Genomic DNA, 17,560 nt, shown 5'->3' with positions numbered 1-17,560 from the left:
CAATCATCTAAAATGAGAGATTAAAAACTGATGTTGAGACACATGTTCTGTACCTGTTGTGCTGAAACGTTACAGGCAAGGGACTTCACCACATCCCGTAAAGCAAATTTTCCTGTTCGTTATATAAACCTCGACACTATGATAAAAAAGTACAAGTAAATTGCTGTAGTTTAATACTGCACTATGTAATGGTCATTCGTTCCAAAGATATTTGCCACATTCCTGCCATTTTTACATTATGCTGATAATTCTTAGACTGTCCCACTTATAACAACTATCCGTGTGAATATGACAGTTAAGGTTTATGAGGCATTACAAAGTGAACACCATGCCACACCCAAATACACTAGGAATGGTTTTTATTGTGTATAAACTAATAAATGTATATTTCTAATTAAATGGACACTTGTACAACAAATAGTGCTGAAAGTGTCATGTATTTATCAATTGTAATCCAGATAAACAGTGGAGAAATTAGAATTCACTAGTGCACACAAAATAACTTGCCCCTTACCTGAGTTGAAGTCACAGGAGAGGGAGGAAGGAAGATTAGTGTTTAATGTCCTGTTGACATCAAAGTCATTACAGACAGTACAGAAGCTCAGGATAGGAAAGAAAATTGTGCATGTTCAGTCAGAGGAACCATCACAGCATTTGCCTTAAGCGATTTACGGAAATCAAAGAAAACCTAAATCTGGATGGTCAGATGGTGATTTGAACCGACATCCCCCCGGATGTGCAGCAGAGTAGGGGATCATGTTAGTGTTTGGGTTCCACTGCCATTGCATGCAACAGGGACGGGGCAGTTAAACAGCTGATGCCTATGCACAAACGCATATCTTACAGAGCTTCTAATTTACATCTAGCGAGTTGGTTAATGATAGTATTAATAATAACTCAACAAATACAGTTGTCCAAAATCAGCAATCTCTGTCTAGATTACTTTTACCCATAAATCCTCGTTTTGACACCAGCACACATTCAACCAGAGTGATTCTCCTTATTCAGCTAAACTGTTCTGAGGTATTCAGTTTTACTTTGCTAACCAAATCTAACTCTGAAATATGGTAATAGTAACTGTACATTTATTTAAAATGCCCATTAGATGAACCTATATAACAGAATGAATTTTAACAATTTATTTTACCAACGCCTTATTTTATGTTCATATACACATGAGATAAGGAATAAAAATTTCTCTAGCATAGAAAAAGCATATGTTTTGAAGACATGAAACTAGAAGTTGAGCTCTTCTATTAAAATTGCAATTCTGTAAAAAATGAATTTTATAAAAAGTTTAAACAGAAAAAAGAAAAAGGTTTAAAGATAAAGGTAAAAAGACTTTTTCAAGCCAAGAGTATTTTAGAAACATAAGGAGGGGTGGGAGGGCAGATCAATCAATGCAAAACCAAAGGTCAAATGATGGCCTGAAAATAATAATTTGATGCCCCAGAATTGGGTTGCTTGGGGAAGGAGACCAGACAGCAAGGTCATTGGTCTGATGCCTTAAGAGTCATTAAAATGCAAAGGGACTATGGACAAGCATATTCACTTGCTATGGGTGTCACCTCACACTTTCAACAAAAAAAAAAAAAAAAAGAAGGATGACATAAAGAGGGGTTAGGATCACATTCAGACCTGTAGATGGGTGCTTGACACTTGCAGGGAGACATGAGTGACAGTTTAAAATGTGCTGTCAGCCCAAGGCACCAGATGTCACTTGTCCCACAGCAGACCAAAGTTGTTACAAGCTACCCAATTCGTCTTCCCCATATGGATCACTTTGACCCTCCCTAGAAGGTTCCAGATGCTGCTATTGCAGCTACATAAGCAGAATACCATGCTAGTCTCGGCACTGGTTGGTTGGTTTAAAAGATGGGGGGAAGGGACCAAACTGCAAGATCATCAGTCCCTTGTTCCCATTAAAATAATTACACAATGAAAAGAAGAAAAGAAAGGAGACATACAGCACAATAACAAGAGAAAGGAAGAATGAGAAGTACAACAGAAGGACAACGAACACTACTATGGACAAAAACAGGAAAAGAAAACCATAGAGAGAAGCAAAACACAGGTAGAAGGTATAAAAACAAGAGAGCAGATGACTGTGGCAGGCTGACCAAGAAGATAAAAAGGAAAAGCCAGCCACTATGGGACACATTAAAACATCCACCCTAAAAGCATTAGAGTGGAGAACACAAAGGGACAAAGGACACACTCTAAAACTTATATAGAAAGATAAAACCCACTGTTGCGTACAAAACGTAAAACTAAATTAGCCGATGAGGCATTGTCAGCTAAAATTAATGGCAACGAGTCCAGTAACTGAAGAGTCCATTGCAGGGCAGCCAAAGAAGGGCAGCCGGGTGCCGCACCGACACTGAGGTGGGTCATCACGGTGCAGGAGGTAGCCGTATGTCACCCAAGCGTACCCAAAGCGGGAGCCGGCAGAGAACCACAGAATCCCTGCGAGAGGCCCGCATGGAGGATTGCCACACATTCATAGTCTCCTTAATGGCACGCAGTTAGTTGTGCATGCTGAGGTTATGGCATTTTGTCTCCCAAAGCCGCAAAACCTCGAGGCGTCGTACTGAATGCAAGTCAGTTGCCGAGAAGCCAATCTCCATAAGCGGTTTCTGCGTAGCCTGTTTGGCCAGCCTGTTGGCAAGTTCATTGCCTGGGATTCCCACGTGACATGGATTCCAGACGAACACCACTGAACAATCGGACCATTCCATGGCATAGATGGACTCCTGGATGGTTGTTATCAAAGGATGACGAGGGTAGCATTGGTCGAGAGCTTGTAGGCTGCTCAAGGAGACAGTACACAGAAGAAATGACTCCCCAGGGCATGAGCGGATGTGCTCAAGAGCACGAGATATAGCCACCAGCTCGGCAGTGAAAACACTGCAGCCATCGGGCAAGGAATGCTGTTCAATATGTCCTCCATGGACATACGCGAAGCCAACGTGAGCATCAGCCATCGAGCTATCAGTGTAAACCACTTTGTGGCCTTGGTACTTGTCAAGAATCGAGAGGAAGTGGCAGCGGAGAGCTGCGGGGTTAACTGAGTCCTTAGGGCCATGTGAAAGGCTCAGGCAAAGCTGCAGCCTAAATGTACACCATGGAGGTGTACGTGAATGGACCTCAAGTATAGGTGGTAAACGCAAGGACTGCAGTTCAGAAAGAAAGGATTGGACACAAACTGCAATTGGAAACCCTGATCTGGGCCACTGATGCGGGAGATGAACTGCTGTGGTTGGGAAAAGGATACAGTGATTCAGATGTGCAGGAGAACTACAAATGTGTGCTACATAACTGGCCAGCAGTTGTGCACACCTAACCTGCAATGAAGGCACTCCGGCTCCCACAAGGACACTGGTCACCGAACTCGTCCTAAAAGCTCCTGTCGCTAGGCGAATACCACAGTGGTGCACTGGGTCGAGTAAATGCTACGCTGAGGGCACCGCTGAACCATTACCAGACTCCCATGGTGAAGGTGGGATTGAGCAAGGGCTCTGTAGAGCTGTAGCAGCTTAGAGCGATCTGCACCCCAGTTGGTGTTGCTCAGGCAGCGGAGGGTATTGAGGTGCTGCCAGCACTTCCACTTAAGCTGACAAAGGTGAGGAAGCCAAGTCAATCCAGCGTCGAAAACCAGTCCTAAGAATTGATATGTCTACACTACAGTGAGTGGATCGACATTAAGATAAAGTTCTGGTTCTGGATGAATGGTACAACACCGACAGAAGTGTAGAAGTGCCCAAAACTGGAAACCATGGACTAGAGCCCATGACTACACCTTGTGGATGGCTCCCTGTAGGTGCTGCTCAGCAACACCAGTACAGTGGAGCAGTATGAAATGCACAAGTCATATGCATACAGAGAAGGTGAGATGGACAGCCCTACAGCTGCTGCTAGACCATTAATGGCCACTAAAAATAGAGAGACACTCAATACAGAGCCCAATGGGACCCCATTCTCCTGGGTATGGGGGGAACTATGGGAGGCACCAACTTGGACACAGGAAGTATAAAGCAACAGGAAATTCTGAATAAAAATCGGGAGTGGGCCTCGGAGACCCCACTTGTATAACGTGGCAAGTATATGGTGTTGCCAGGTCGTATCATATGTTTTTCGTAAATCGAAAAAGACAGCAACCAGGTGTTGGTGTCTGAAAAAGGCTGTGCGGATGGCAGACTCTAGGGACAAAAGATTATCAGTGGTAGAGCAAGCCTGGTGGAAGCCAGTAGGCCACGTGACTCCAGGACCCAACCCAACAGCCGACACACCATAAGTTCCAGCAGCTTACAGACAACGTTGGTGAGGCTGATGAGCCAATAGCTATCCACATCAAGTGGGTTTTTACCGGGTCTGAGCACCGGAATGATGGTGCTCTCCCACCATTACGATGGAAAGACGCAATCACACCAGATTCGGTTGAAAATGACGAGGAGATGTCGCTTGTAGTCAGATGAGAGATGTTTAATCATCTGACTGTGGATCCGATCTGGTCCAGGAGCTGTGTCGGGGCAATGTGCAAGGGCACTGAGGAGTTCCCACTCTGTAAATGGGGCGTTATAGGATTCACTGTGGTGTGTGGTAAATGAGAGAACTTTCCCTTCCAGTCGCCATTTGAGAGTCCAAAAGGCTGCGGGGTAATTCTCCGACGCAGAGGCTCAAGCATAGTGCCCAGCAAAGTGCTCGGCAATCGCTTTTGCGTCAGTAGATAAAACACCATTTATTTTAACACTGGGAACACCTGTTGGGGTCTGGTACCTGAAAACATGTTTCATCATTGCCCAGACTTGGGAAGGTGACGTATGGCACCCAATGGTCAAGATATATCTTGACCAACACTCCTGCTCCCGTCATTTGATAAGTTGGTGAATGCAAGCACGAAGCTGTTTAAAGGCTATGAGGTGCTTCAGGGAAGGGTGCCGCTTATGCTGCTGAAGAGCTTGCCGATGCTCCTTAATTGCTTCAGCGACTTCTGGCGACCACCAAGGGACAGCCTTCTACCAGAGGCACCTTAAAGAGCGAGGGATCGTGTTTTCTGCCACAGAAACAATTGTTGTAGTCACCTGCTCAACCATCACATCAATGTTCCAGTGTGGAGGAGATTCAACGGTGATAGCAGATGTGAAAGTTTCCTGGTCCACCTTGTTTAAAGCCCATCTCGGCAGGCATCCGTGGGCTTGATGCCGGGGCAGTGACAGGAAGATGGGGAAGTGGTCACTACCACAGAGTTGTCATGTGCTCTCGAGTGGATAGATGGGAGAAGTCCTGGGCTGCAAATGGATAAATCAATGGCCAAGTAACTACCTCCAGCCACACTGAAACGTATGGTGGCCCCCGTATTCAAGAGGCAGAGGTCGAACTGAGACAGTAAAGTATCAACATCTGTGCCTCGGCCAGTAAGCATGGTGCCACCCCACAAGCGGTTATGGGTGTTAAAACCTCCCAAAAGTAGGAAAGATTCAGGAAGTTGATCAATCAATGCAGTTGATACATTCAGGGATACTACACCATCTGGAGGAAGATATACATTGCAGACAGTTATTTACTGCACCATCATTCTGACAGCCACAGCTTCAAGAAGTGTTTGAAGGGGCACAGGTTCACTACAGGCCGAGTTTAGGACATAAACACAAACTCCACCTGACACTCAATTACAGTCGCTATGGTTCCTGTAGTATCCCTTATAGCCGCGGAAGGCAGGGGTCTGCACTGCCGGGAACCAGGTTTCCTGGAGAGCGTGCAGAAAGCAGTTGTAAAGCTTAACAGTTGCCATAGCTCACCCAGGAGGTGGAAAAAACCACAATTCCACTGGAGGATGACATCATCATGAGACTTGGAAGGAATGGAACATTCAATGAGGCAGTTTACACCTCAGGGTCACCTGCTGCCACCGACTTCTTGTCTGAGCAGTTTATATCCATTGTGTTTGAGGGTCCAGCGAGATCTAGGTCCTCAGCAGATGCCAGAATCTCCACCACATCTGCAGACACAGAGCTTGGAAGTAGCGGTGGTGTGGGTGCCACTGTACTTCCCTTGGTCTTGGGGACCTTCTTTTGGATTTCTCTCACAGTTCCTTGGGTTCCCCTGGCTGGGAGGACTTCATTGATTCAGTCTCCAGGACCAAGGATAAGTGTGAAGCTCTGCGACTAGCTGCTTTTGGGCTCTTCAGCCACTGGCAGGTGTCATCTTTCCCACTAGCAGAAACCTGGGAAGGGAGTGACCCAAGGGACCCCTTCCTAGCGAGAGCAGCTAAAGAAGTTGTATGCTTCTAGAGCTTAGAAGTGGGTATGGACGTCGCCGATGATTGGGGGATGTTGCTCCTGTAGTAGGTGGTGCAGGAGCAACAGGGACGGAAGTCCCCCCCCCCATCAAGGGGACAGTTGTAGTCTTCTGGCTCTGAGAGGTGACTGGGGTTGGCAGAGCTGATGGGGCTAGAACTGTTTTAGAGGCAGCGTAAGACAATGTCATGCGTACAGGATGTAAACGTTCAAATTTCCTCTTAGCCTCAGTGTAGGTCAGTCAGTCCAGGGTCTTTTACTCCATGATTTTCCTTTCTTTTTGGAGAATCCTGCAGTCTGGCAAGCAAGGCGAATGGTGCTCTCCACAGCTGACACAGATCGGAGGAGGGGCACACGGAGTATTGGAATACGATGGGCATCCGCAATCTCGACATGTGATCCTGTAAGTACTGTGGGAAGAGATATGACTGAACTTCCAACATTTAAAGCACTGCATTGGGTGAGGAATATAGGTTTTACAGCAGTAGACCATCACCTTGACCTTCTCAGGCAATGTATCACCCTCAAAGGCCAAGATGAAGGCACCGGTGGCAACCTGATTATCCCTCGGACCCTGGTGGACACGCTGAACGAAATTTACACCTCACCATTCTAAATTGGTGCGCAGCCCATTGTCGGACTGCAAAAGAAGGCCCCTGTGAAATATGATACCCTGGACCATACTTCAGCTCTTATGGGGCATGATGGTTACAGAAACATCCTCCAGCTTCTCACAAGCGAATAACACCCGTGACTGGGCAGAGGATGCTGTTTTGATCAAGACTGACCCAGATCTCATTTTGGACAAGCCCTCCACCTCCCCAAACTTGTCCTCTAAACGCTCAACAAAAAACTGATGCTTCATCGTCATGAAAGATTCCCATCAGCTCTCAAACATACAAGGTACCGAGGCGAATAAGAGCCGCTGCCATCCTTGGCCTAACGTTCGTCACATGGTGTGGCCAGGGAGGTGAACAATTTGGAGTCGTTCTTCTGTGCATTGAATTGAGCCCATGAACGCTTAGAGACTGCTGGTGTTTGACCACCAGCAAGAGATGAAGTACTATGCTTCATTGCGTGTCATCCACCCTGATGCCACCCATTTTGACCAGGGACCCTCCCCACAGCCGCTAGCCAGGCCCAGCAAAGACCACCTGGCAGGATGGCCATTGCTGGGAGTCCCGATGCCCCAGGGGGATGGGCATCTACCCCTGGGCATACATGGGGAGTAACGCACAAACATCAGCAGAGCGATCCCTGTGTGGTCAGGGGGCTACAACCAACAGGGTACATGGTGGCCCCACCACAATGGACTGGCTACCGTGCTGAATATCAGGTGCAACCAAGCAAACAAGTCCATTATCATCATCAGCAAAGAAAAGATACTGCACAGTTGATGGGAAAATGTGCACCCAGTTGAAGAATGAGCAGAAGTGCAGATCCATGTCGACGAAGGATGCGATAGGTCTCGGTGCATGATGGACACGATGCACCATGCAAGGCACCCTCCCCCAATTGGCTTGCTCTTCGGGAAGATTTTGAAAAATGGAGGTCGAACCCTACAGGGGACCATCAAAAAGGCCGAAATGTGAGAGACTCCTTTTAGTCGCCTCTTACAACAGGCAGAAATACCTCGGGCCTATTCTAAGCCCCAGGCCTGTAGGGGGCCATTCCTGGCAGTCAGTGTTTTATACTCCTGATGACAATGGCAGAGCAAGTCACTGAAAGCCCGAGTAATATATTCAAAGAGATGTGGGTTGTTAACTGAGAAAATTGATTGGAATAGACTCTTTGAAATTCTGAAGGTTGCAGGTATAAAATATGGGGAGAAAAAGTTATTTATAGGTTTTAAAAAGGCCACACTGTGGTTGTAAGAATTGAAGGAATATGAAAGGGAAGCAGTGATTGGAAAGTGAGTGAGGCATGGTTGTAGCCTACTCCTTATGTTTTTAATCTGTACACTGAGCAAGAAGTAACGGAAAACTAGAAGAAATTTCAGAAGAAGAAGTTTAGGGAAAGGAAATAAAAACTGCATGGTTTGTCCATGACATTGTAATTGCGTCAGCGACAGTAAAGGACTTGGAAGAGCAATTGTGTTGAACAATAGTGTCTTGAAAAGAGATTATATGACGAATATCACCAAAAGCCATGGAATGCAGTTGAATTAAATCAGGTGATAGTGAAGGAATTGGATTAGGAAATGAGATACTAAAAGTAGTAGACAAGTTCCGATATCTGGACAGCAAAATAAATGAGAATGGCTAAAGTACATATGATTTAAAATGTAAATTGGTTATATCAAGAAATGTATTTCTGGAAAAGAGGAATATAAAACGTGTAATACAAATTTAAGTGTTATGTATTTTCTGAAGATATTTGTACATAGTGTAGCCTTGTACAAATGGGAAATGTTAATTATGAGCAGTTCAGACAAGAAGAAAATAGAAGTTTTTGAAATGTGGTGTTACAGAAGAATGCTGAAGATTAGATGAGTAGATTGAGTAGCTAATATGGAGCTACTGAAACAAATCAGGAGCAAAAAGAAATTTATGGCATAACTTGGACAGAAGAAGGGATCGGCTGACAGGAATGAATGAAGTTAGCAGGTTCAAATAGATGTAGGTTGCAGTAGTTACAAAGAAATGAAGGGACTTGCACAGGACAGAGTAGTGAGGAGACCTGAAACAAATCAGTCTTCACTCAGAAGACCACCACAATAACAGCAGCAAATCATACATGAAAGAAACTTTGAACACCTAGTTCTCTGTAAATACACAAAGAAACAGCAAATGAAATTCAAGGTGATAACAAAGATACACTGTTGGCACTCAAAATAGTCTCACATTGGAAAAAATACAGACTGTTGCTGCTGGTCATGTTATTAACATCTGGAGAAAGCAGTATGGTTTTTCAGAAGTCTGATGTAAGAATGTCATTTGACTCTCAAAATAGTACTAAACTGCTGATACATAACTAAAATTGCTCAAGAACACGTTGCTGAATGCATCTTGCACAAAAACAAATAACAATGCTAATACTGCGCTCACTCAATTAATATTTTATTAGCATTCAAGGCACTGATCTCGTCAAATAAATGTACGATAAAAAATTTTTTCTTGTGCCTAGAAGGTGGCAACTTTATTTTATTTGTTGCTACAGCTCTTTATGCTTTATTTTCATTTTACTGCCAGTTCTCCAACTCATGGTTTCCCAAACTGTGTGAATAAGTGCCCTGTGAAAGAAGCTGTTAATAACATGTTAATTATTGTTTCTGATATTTTGAGATAGTAATTTTTTAAATTTTTTTAATGATATCTGTGTTATTACTTATGATGTAAAATTGAAGTTGGCAATGAATAAAACAAGTTTTTTTATTTGTTAATCTTCAAATTAACAAGGTGTTCCATCAAACCACCAGGATCCTCAAATTGTTCTGTCAGACTAAAGTTTGGGAAACCTTACTCTACCTACGCATTCTTCAAGGGTATTCTATAGTCTGCAAATGTTCCTCTATTTTCGTACCTCGAATTCCACCAGCAACATCACTTCCTACACCCAAATTACTGAAAAAAAAACAAGATTACTAACATTAAAAAATAAATAAAAGAGCACATTTATGTTATGTTCATCTACAATCTCTCCACTGCAGGATGCGCTATATAGATGACTGTTTGTTTTTACAGATAGAGTACACACTCTTTTAATGGAAAGAGCTAGGCTGTATTGTTTTCAAAGGAACCGTTAATGATTTACAGAAGCCAACAGAAACCTATATCTGATAGACAGGGATATGAACAACTGCATTCTCAAATACAAGTAAAGTAGTGTATCACCTTGCTTGGCAATTTCTTTTTAGTCCTTTACGCACAGCTTTGTTATTTTTTGGTTTTTACATGTAAAAATTAATTATTGAAGGCAATAATACCTCTGATGATTCTGCATGACCTTTAAAGGTGAAGTAGCAAATCGAAGATCCCACAGCTGTATGACTGGAGTCTGGTCATCTTCAGAAGCCAGACACATTTGTGTAGCAACATCAGGATGCCAGGCTACAACTTTCCACCTGACCTACAAATAAATGTTGTGTTACAAACATTTACACAATCTGTCTTCAGGAATATCAATAATTATGTAAAGGATATATTGCTACCTTCTGTCAAGATGACACATCGAGTTGAAAACATGTACAATTAAAAGAGTGTTACACATTAAGCTTTTGGCCAAAGCCTTCAGCAGAAAAGAGGATGTGCTTGCATGAATGCATGAGTCCTCTATGAGATTTCTCCTCTCTCTCTCTCTCTCTCTCTCTCTCTCTCTTTTTTAATGCGTGACACACAGCCATTTAATTGTCTTATTTCAATTTCTAGTTTTGGTATTACCCCACAAGAAACCAACAGTCGTTAATCTCACATCATAGTATTTATCAATATAGCAATCCATATAATTCCTGTCTCATTTAAACTGCAGAACATGTATCCAAATACAGCCATTTGTGCAAAAAAGGTGCTGTATCCAATCAGAAATCACAGTTACAACCCAATTGCAACTGTGGTTTCTAACTGGATACATCACCTTTTGTGCACAGATACCAGTTGCATTCTCATGTTCTGCAGTTTAGATGGGACAAGAACACTGGTAAGTGTTGTGGCAAGTGATTAATAATTGATCTTTTACACCATGATAATGGCATAATCCCAAAACTGGTAACTGTAATAAAATGTGTGTGTCACACATTTAAAAAAATATTTTAAAGTTGTTGGAAATCGTGATCAAAAAATGTTCATCCATAAATGTATAGGCTCAAAATTTTGGAGCCACTAACTGTTTTTAGATATGGCCAGAAACTCTTTTGGTTTTATAGGAGCCCTTTTTATACAATTCTGCTGCGGTAGCTGCTTCACTAAGCATCTATACAGCCCCAATGCTTTGTATCTCACCCATTTTGCAACAGATGCTGTTTCTTAAGAAGTTTCTTTATGAAGACTACCATAGAGTATGCCTCCCACCAAGATTGAGTCACAGATCCTCTACTGTCTCCAGTCCAGAGCTAAATGTTTCAAGTTCCCCTTTGAGATATGATACAACTGCCAACTGGCTGTTAATACAGTTTGCTGAACACTTAAATCTTGCCACTTGTTTTAGATATCCTCTGTACTTTGTTAATTGTGTTGCTGCAACCACCTTGTGGTCACTGATACTCATTTCAAAATGGACATTCTCTAAGAGGTCATGTCTATTTGTTGCCATTAGATGTATTATATTTCTGTCACGAGTGGGCTTCCAAACTATTTGTGCTAAGTAGCTTTTGGAGAATGTATTTAGTATTGTTCTGGAGCAGCTTATCACACCCACCACTTACAAACTTGTCACCCTAATTCAGTGTTGGATTATTAATGCCTCCCCCAATGACTACAAAAGATTGAGAAACACGCATATTCCGAACTCGGATATGAAACAGCCGATGTCAAATGGTTATCGTAAGAAAGAGTGTGGTACATTTCTCACAATTAGTTAAGAGAAAGGTACACTGAAGATGGGAAACATTTGTTGAATTTGGGCCAAAATTCGGTACAAGAACTAATTCTTCATGGAAGTTTGGATTGCATGAAAGTAATTAAATAAATTTTGTATTTGTAGGTTGGTTGGTTTGGGGGATTAAAGGGACCAGACTACTATGGTCATCGGTCCCTTTTTCCAAAGACAAAGAACACCCACAGAGAATAAAAACGAGGAACAGAAGAGATCACAGACGATACAGAACAGGAGAGACTGAGACAAAGACAAGACAAAACGAACTAAAACCACATAGAGATTGACGGTGGTTGGCCGACCATAGAAATAAAAAAGGAAAAGCCAACCACTTAGAAACACATTAAAAAATCAGTGTAAAATCATAGGCCAAAGGCCAGAATCAACACAAAACAATAAAATAAAACAGAAACACTCAGATTAACTGATAAAATCCCCCTGCCCGAATAAAACGTAAAACTAAGTCAGCCATAGTGGAGTCGTCTGTTAAAAGGGCAGGGAGCGTATCAGGCAGCGCAAATGTCTGCCTGACCACAGCTAAAAGGGGGCAGGCCAACAGAATGTGGGCCACTGTCAGAGCCGCCCCGCAGCGACATACAGGAGGGTCCTCCCGGCGCAGTAAATAACTGTGTGTTAGCCGGGAGTGGCCAATGCGGAACCGACAAAGGACGACGGAGTCCCTGCGGTTGGCTTGCATGGATGACCGCCACACAGTCGTCGTCTCCTTAATGGCACGGAGTTTATTGGGTGTAATCCGATCGTGCCATTCAGCGTCCCAAAGCGCAAAAACTTTTCGGCGGAGGACTGCCCGCAAATCAGTCTCTGGGAGGCCAACATCCAGAGATGGTGTACACGTGGCCTCTTTCGCCAGGCGGTCAACATGTTCATTGCCCGGGATACCGACATGACCGGGGGTCCACACAAAGACCACAGAGCGGCCGCAACGCGCAAGAGTATGCAGGGACTCATGGATAGCCATCACCAGACGAGAACGAGGAAAACACTGGTCGAGAGCTCGTAAACCGCTCAGGGAATCGCTACAGATCACGAAGGACTCACCTGAGCAGGAGCGGATATACTCTAGGGCTCGAAAGATGGCGACTAGCTCAGCAGTGTAAACGCTGCAGCCAGCCGCCAAGGACCGTTGTTCGGAATGGTCCCCTAGAGTTAGCGCATACCCGACACGACCAGCAACCATCGAACCGTCGGTGTAAACAATTCCAGAGCCCTGATACGTGGCAAGGATGGAATAAAAGCGGCGGCGGAAGGCCTCCGGAGTGACCGAGTCCTTCGCGCCCTGTGCCAAGTCGAGCCGAAGGCAAGGGCGAGGAACACACCACGGGGGTGTACGCAGAGGCGCCTGGAAAGGAGGCGGAACAGGGAAAAACCCAAGCCCGCAGAGAAGCTCCTTGATGCGTACGGCGATCGGACAACCCGACCGGGGCCGACGGTCCGGCAGATGGACGACCAACTGCGGGAACAGGACACGGGAATTTGGATGCCCGGGCAAACTAAAAACATGGGCAGCATAAGCAGCCAGTAATTGTTGGCGTCGTACCCGCAGTGGAGGTACACCTGCCTCCACTAGTACGCTGTCCACAGGGCTGGTGCGGAAAGCACCAGTGGCAAGGCGTAACCCGCTGTGGAGAATTGGGTCCAGCACCTGTAACGCAGATGGGGATGCTGAGCCATAAGCCAGGCTCCCATAATCCAGACGGGACTGGATTAACGCCTGGTAGAGCCGCAACAGGGTAGAGCGGTCGGCGCCCCAGCGGGTGTTGCTCAAGCATCTCAGAGCGTTTAGATGCCGCCAAGACGTCTGTTTCAGCTGCCGGATATGAGGCAGCCAAGTCAACCGGGCATCGAAAACCATCCCCAAAAAAACCTGTGGGTCTCCACCACAGCAAGGAGTTCGTCGGCAAGATAAAGCCGCGGCTCAGGATGGACTGTTCGGCGCCGGCAGAAATGCATAACGCGGGTCTTGGCAGCCGAAAACTGAAACCCATGCGCGACAGCCCAAGACTGCGCCTTACAGATAGCGCCCTGTAGCTGACGTTCAACAGCTGCAATGCCAGTAGAGCTGTAATAAAGGCAGAAGTCGTCAGCATACAGGGAAGCGGAGACAGAATTTCCCACGGCCGCAGCAAGCCTGTTAATGGCTATTAAAAACAGACAGACACTTAAAACAGAGCTCTGTGGCACACCGTTCTCCTGGACGTGGGAGGAACTATACGAGGCCGCGACTTGCACGCGGAAGGTACGACACGACAGAAAATTGCGGATAAAAATCGGCAGAGGACCCCGAAGACCCCATCCATGAAGCGTAGAAAGAATGTGATGACGCCACGTCGTATCGTACGCCTTCCGCATGTCAAAAAAGACAGCGACCAGGTGCTGACGGCGGGGAAAGGCAGTACGGATGGCCGACTCCAGGCTCACCAGATTGTCGGCGGCGGAGCGGCCTTTACGGAACCCACCCTGAGATGGAGCCAGAAGGCCCCGAGACTCCAGTACCCAATTCAAGCGACGGCTCACCATCTGTTCAAGCAACTTGCAAAGAACGTTGGTGAGGCTAATGGGACGGTAGCTGTCCACCTCCAGAGGGTTCTTTCCAGGTTTCAAAACGGGGATGACAATCCCTTCCCGCCATTGCGACGGAAACTCCCCCTCGACCCAAAGACGGTTGTAAAGATCGAGAAGGCGCCGCTGGCAGTCCACTGAAAGGTGTTTCAGCATCTGACAGTGGATGCCATCTGGCCCAGGAGCGGTATCAGGGCAAGCAGCGAGGGCACTGCGAAATTCCCACTCACTAAATGGAGCATTGTAAGATTCTGGGTGGTTGGTGCGAAACGAAAGGCTCCGACGTTCCAGCCGCTCTTTAATGGAGCGGAAGGCCTGGGGGTAATTCGCAGAAGCGGAACTCATAGCAAAATGCTCTGCTAAGCAATTTGCAATGACGTCGGAGTCAGTATACACGGCTCCATTCAGTGAGAGCGCAGGGACGCTGGCAGGGGTCCGATAGCCGTAGACGCGTCGAATCTTGGCCCAGACCTGCGTTTTGTATTTGTATTTGTTACTGTTACTAATATGCACGTCCAACAGTTTCATTCCAGAAGGGAAACAGCAACCAAAAGTAGTAGGGGAAGATGGTGGGCCTGTGCACAAGAAAGTCTATTTCATCTGTCACAAGGTTATAACCCACCTTTCTGTGAACCAAATAACACATTAAACAAATAAATTACATTACTGTACCATGCTGGATTTTAACTTGGGCTTAACCCTTGCACTTTGTAATGCAGACACAGGACGTCTCCATACATTCTTATTTCAACAGCCTCCACCTAAGTGGTGAGCGCATCACACAGATTTGTGCTAGTCTCTTTGGGAAACAATGACGCCACTGACCAACAATTCGGGTATACATTAAAACAAAAATTGCACTTTCGTTCAACTATATTATATAAGGTTTACAATACAAAACTTTTTATCACATAATTTTTTTGAAACACTTCACAGTGGACTTTTTCAATTATCATTTCACTTGAACTGTTTACAAATTAATCGCTGTCATCATCAAAATCATTGTCTCTTTCACTGTCACTTAGAGATTTCTCTAAAAGTTCTCCAATCTCTTCCTTAGAAAGGATTTGGCATAAAGAACTAGCCATTTCACACCTACTGACTTTAATGTAATAATTACAACCCTAATCTCGAAACAAATGCTCAGTTCAACACTGAATTAACACAGACTTCCCTAGATGGCAGTACATGCATCGTTGATGCATAGTACAGTCAGATTCGAGAATGAAACATGTGAGAGCTACAAATATTGTGCCGAACACCACTCAATGGTGGAGTGGAAAGGGTTAAAGCAATACAACAGAAAATGCATAATGTCCTAGTACTCATATGTACAGAAGGACAAGCATGAAACATATGCTTTAAGGGGTACACACAATTTTCATACATCACTAAACAAACTGGCAATACCATGACCAGGTGGGGGGGGAGGAAGGGGGAGAGGGAAGGGGGGAAAGGAATAGAGGGGAGAGGGAAGGGGGGAAATGAATAGAGGGGAGAGGGGAGGAGGGAGAGAGGGGAGAGGAGAGGGGGGAAGGGAGAGAGGGGAGTGGGGAGGAAGGGAGAGAGGGGAGTGGGAAGGGAGAGAGAAAGGGGGAAGGGGATGGAGAGAAAAGGGAGGGGGGAATGGGAGGGGGAGGGGAAGGGAAGGGAAGGGAAGGGAGGGAGAGGGAGGGGGAGAGAAGGGAAGGAGAGGAAGGGGCAGAGGGGGAGAGGGGAAGGAGAGGAAGGGGCAGAGGGGGAGAGGGGAAGGAGAGGAAGGGGCAGAGGGGGAGAGGGGGAGAGGGGGAGAGGGGGAGAGGGGGAGAGGGGGAGAGGGGGAGAGGGGGAGAGGGAGGGGAGCGGGGAGAGGGAAGGGAGCGGGGAGAGGGGGAGAGGGAGGGGAGAGGGAGGGGAGAGGGGAGAGGGAGGGGAGAGGGGAGAGGGGGAGAGGGAGGGGAGCGGGGAGAGGGGGAGAGGGAGGGGAGCGGGGAGAGGGGGAGAGGGAGGGGAGCGGGGAGAGGGGGAGAGGGAGGGGAGCGGGGAGAGGGGGAGAGGGAGGGGAGCGGGGAGAGGGGGAGAGGGAGGGGAGCGGGGAGAGGGGGAGAGGGAGGGGAGCGGGGAGAGGGGGAGAGGGAGGGGAGCGGGGAGAGGGGGAGAGGGAGGGGAGCGGGGAGAGGGGGAGAGGGAGGGGAGCGAGACGGGTTGGAGGGGAGGGGAGCGAGACGGGAGGGAGGGGAGGGGAGCGAGACGGGAGGGAGGGGAGGGGAGCGTGACGGGAGGGAGGGGAGGGGAGCGTGACGGGAGGGAGGGGAGGGGAGCGTGACGGGAGGAGGGGAGCGAGACGGGAGGGAGGGGAGCGAGACGGGAGGGAGGGGAGCGAGACGGGAGGGAGGGGAGCGAGACGGGAGGGAGGGGAGCGAGACGGGAGGGAGGGGAGCGAGACGGGAGGGAGGGGAGCGAGACGGGAGGAAGAGAGACGGGAGGAAGAGAGACGGGAGGAAGAGAGGCGGGAGGAAGAGAGACGGGAGGAAGAGAGGCGGGAGGGTGAAGGAGGGGAGGGAGAGAGAAGGGAGGGTGAAGGAGGGGAGGGAGAGAGAGGGGAGGGAGAGAGAAGGGAGGGAGAAGAAGGGAGGGGGCAGAGGAGGGAGGGGAGGGATGGGAGGGAGGGGAGGGGCGGAAGAGGGAGAGGAGGGGGAGAGAGAAGGGAGGGAGAGGAGAGAAGGGAAGGAGATGGAGAGGAGGGAGAGAGAAGGGAAGGAGATGGAGGGGAGGGAGGGAGGGAGGGAGGGAGAAGGGAGGGAGGGAGAAGGGAGGGAGAGGGAAGGGAGAGGGAGGGGAGAGGAGAGGGAGGGGAGGGAGAGAGACGGGAGGGAGAGGGAGGGGAGGGAGAGGGGAGGGGGAGAGAGAGGGTAGCAGGAGGGGAGAGAGAGAAGGGAGGGGGGGTGGAGGGAGAGCAGGGGAATAGAGGAAAAAGATACTGCGAGTTGTCATGCCAGCCCATGATAAATTTCTAGTGTGAGAACTATAAGCGTACAAAAACCAACTCCGGGAATTCAGTTCTGGTGACTGACCAAAAAAAGCTAAAGATAACACAAGTACTTTCTTAGCATGCCTTATCACATCTTTGCTCTGAAAGGAAAATAGTGTAAATACAAAACAGGATCATTTGGAGT

General features: G+C 47.0%; 1 protein-coding gene across 6 annotated transcripts in view; it reads right to left on the bottom strand.

The window, feature by feature from the left end:
• Nucleotides 1-17,560, bottom strand: part of LOC126456864 (protein transport protein Sec31A) — a 168,228-nt gene that overhangs the window by 120,733 nt on the left and 29,935 nt on the right. For all 6 annotated transcript variants that reach the window (XM_050092683.1, XM_050092680.1, XM_050092684.1 and 3 more), the window contains exon 6: nt 10,222-10,364. In XM_050092683.1, coding sequence (XP_049948640.1) covers nt 10,222-10,364 — 143 coding nt within the window. The remainder of the gene's footprint in view (nt 1-10,221; nt 10,365-17,560) is intronic.

Source organism: Schistocerca serialis, chromosome 2, assembly GCF_023864345.2.
Source record: "Schistocerca serialis cubense isolate TAMUIC-IGC-003099 chromosome 2, iqSchSeri2.2, whole genome shotgun sequence".
Lineage (NCBI taxonomy): Eukaryota > Metazoa > Arthropoda > Insecta > Orthoptera > Acrididae > Schistocerca > Schistocerca serialis.
The sequence above is the reverse complement of the archived record's forward strand: the minus strand, read 5'-3'. Positions and strand labels throughout refer to the sequence as shown.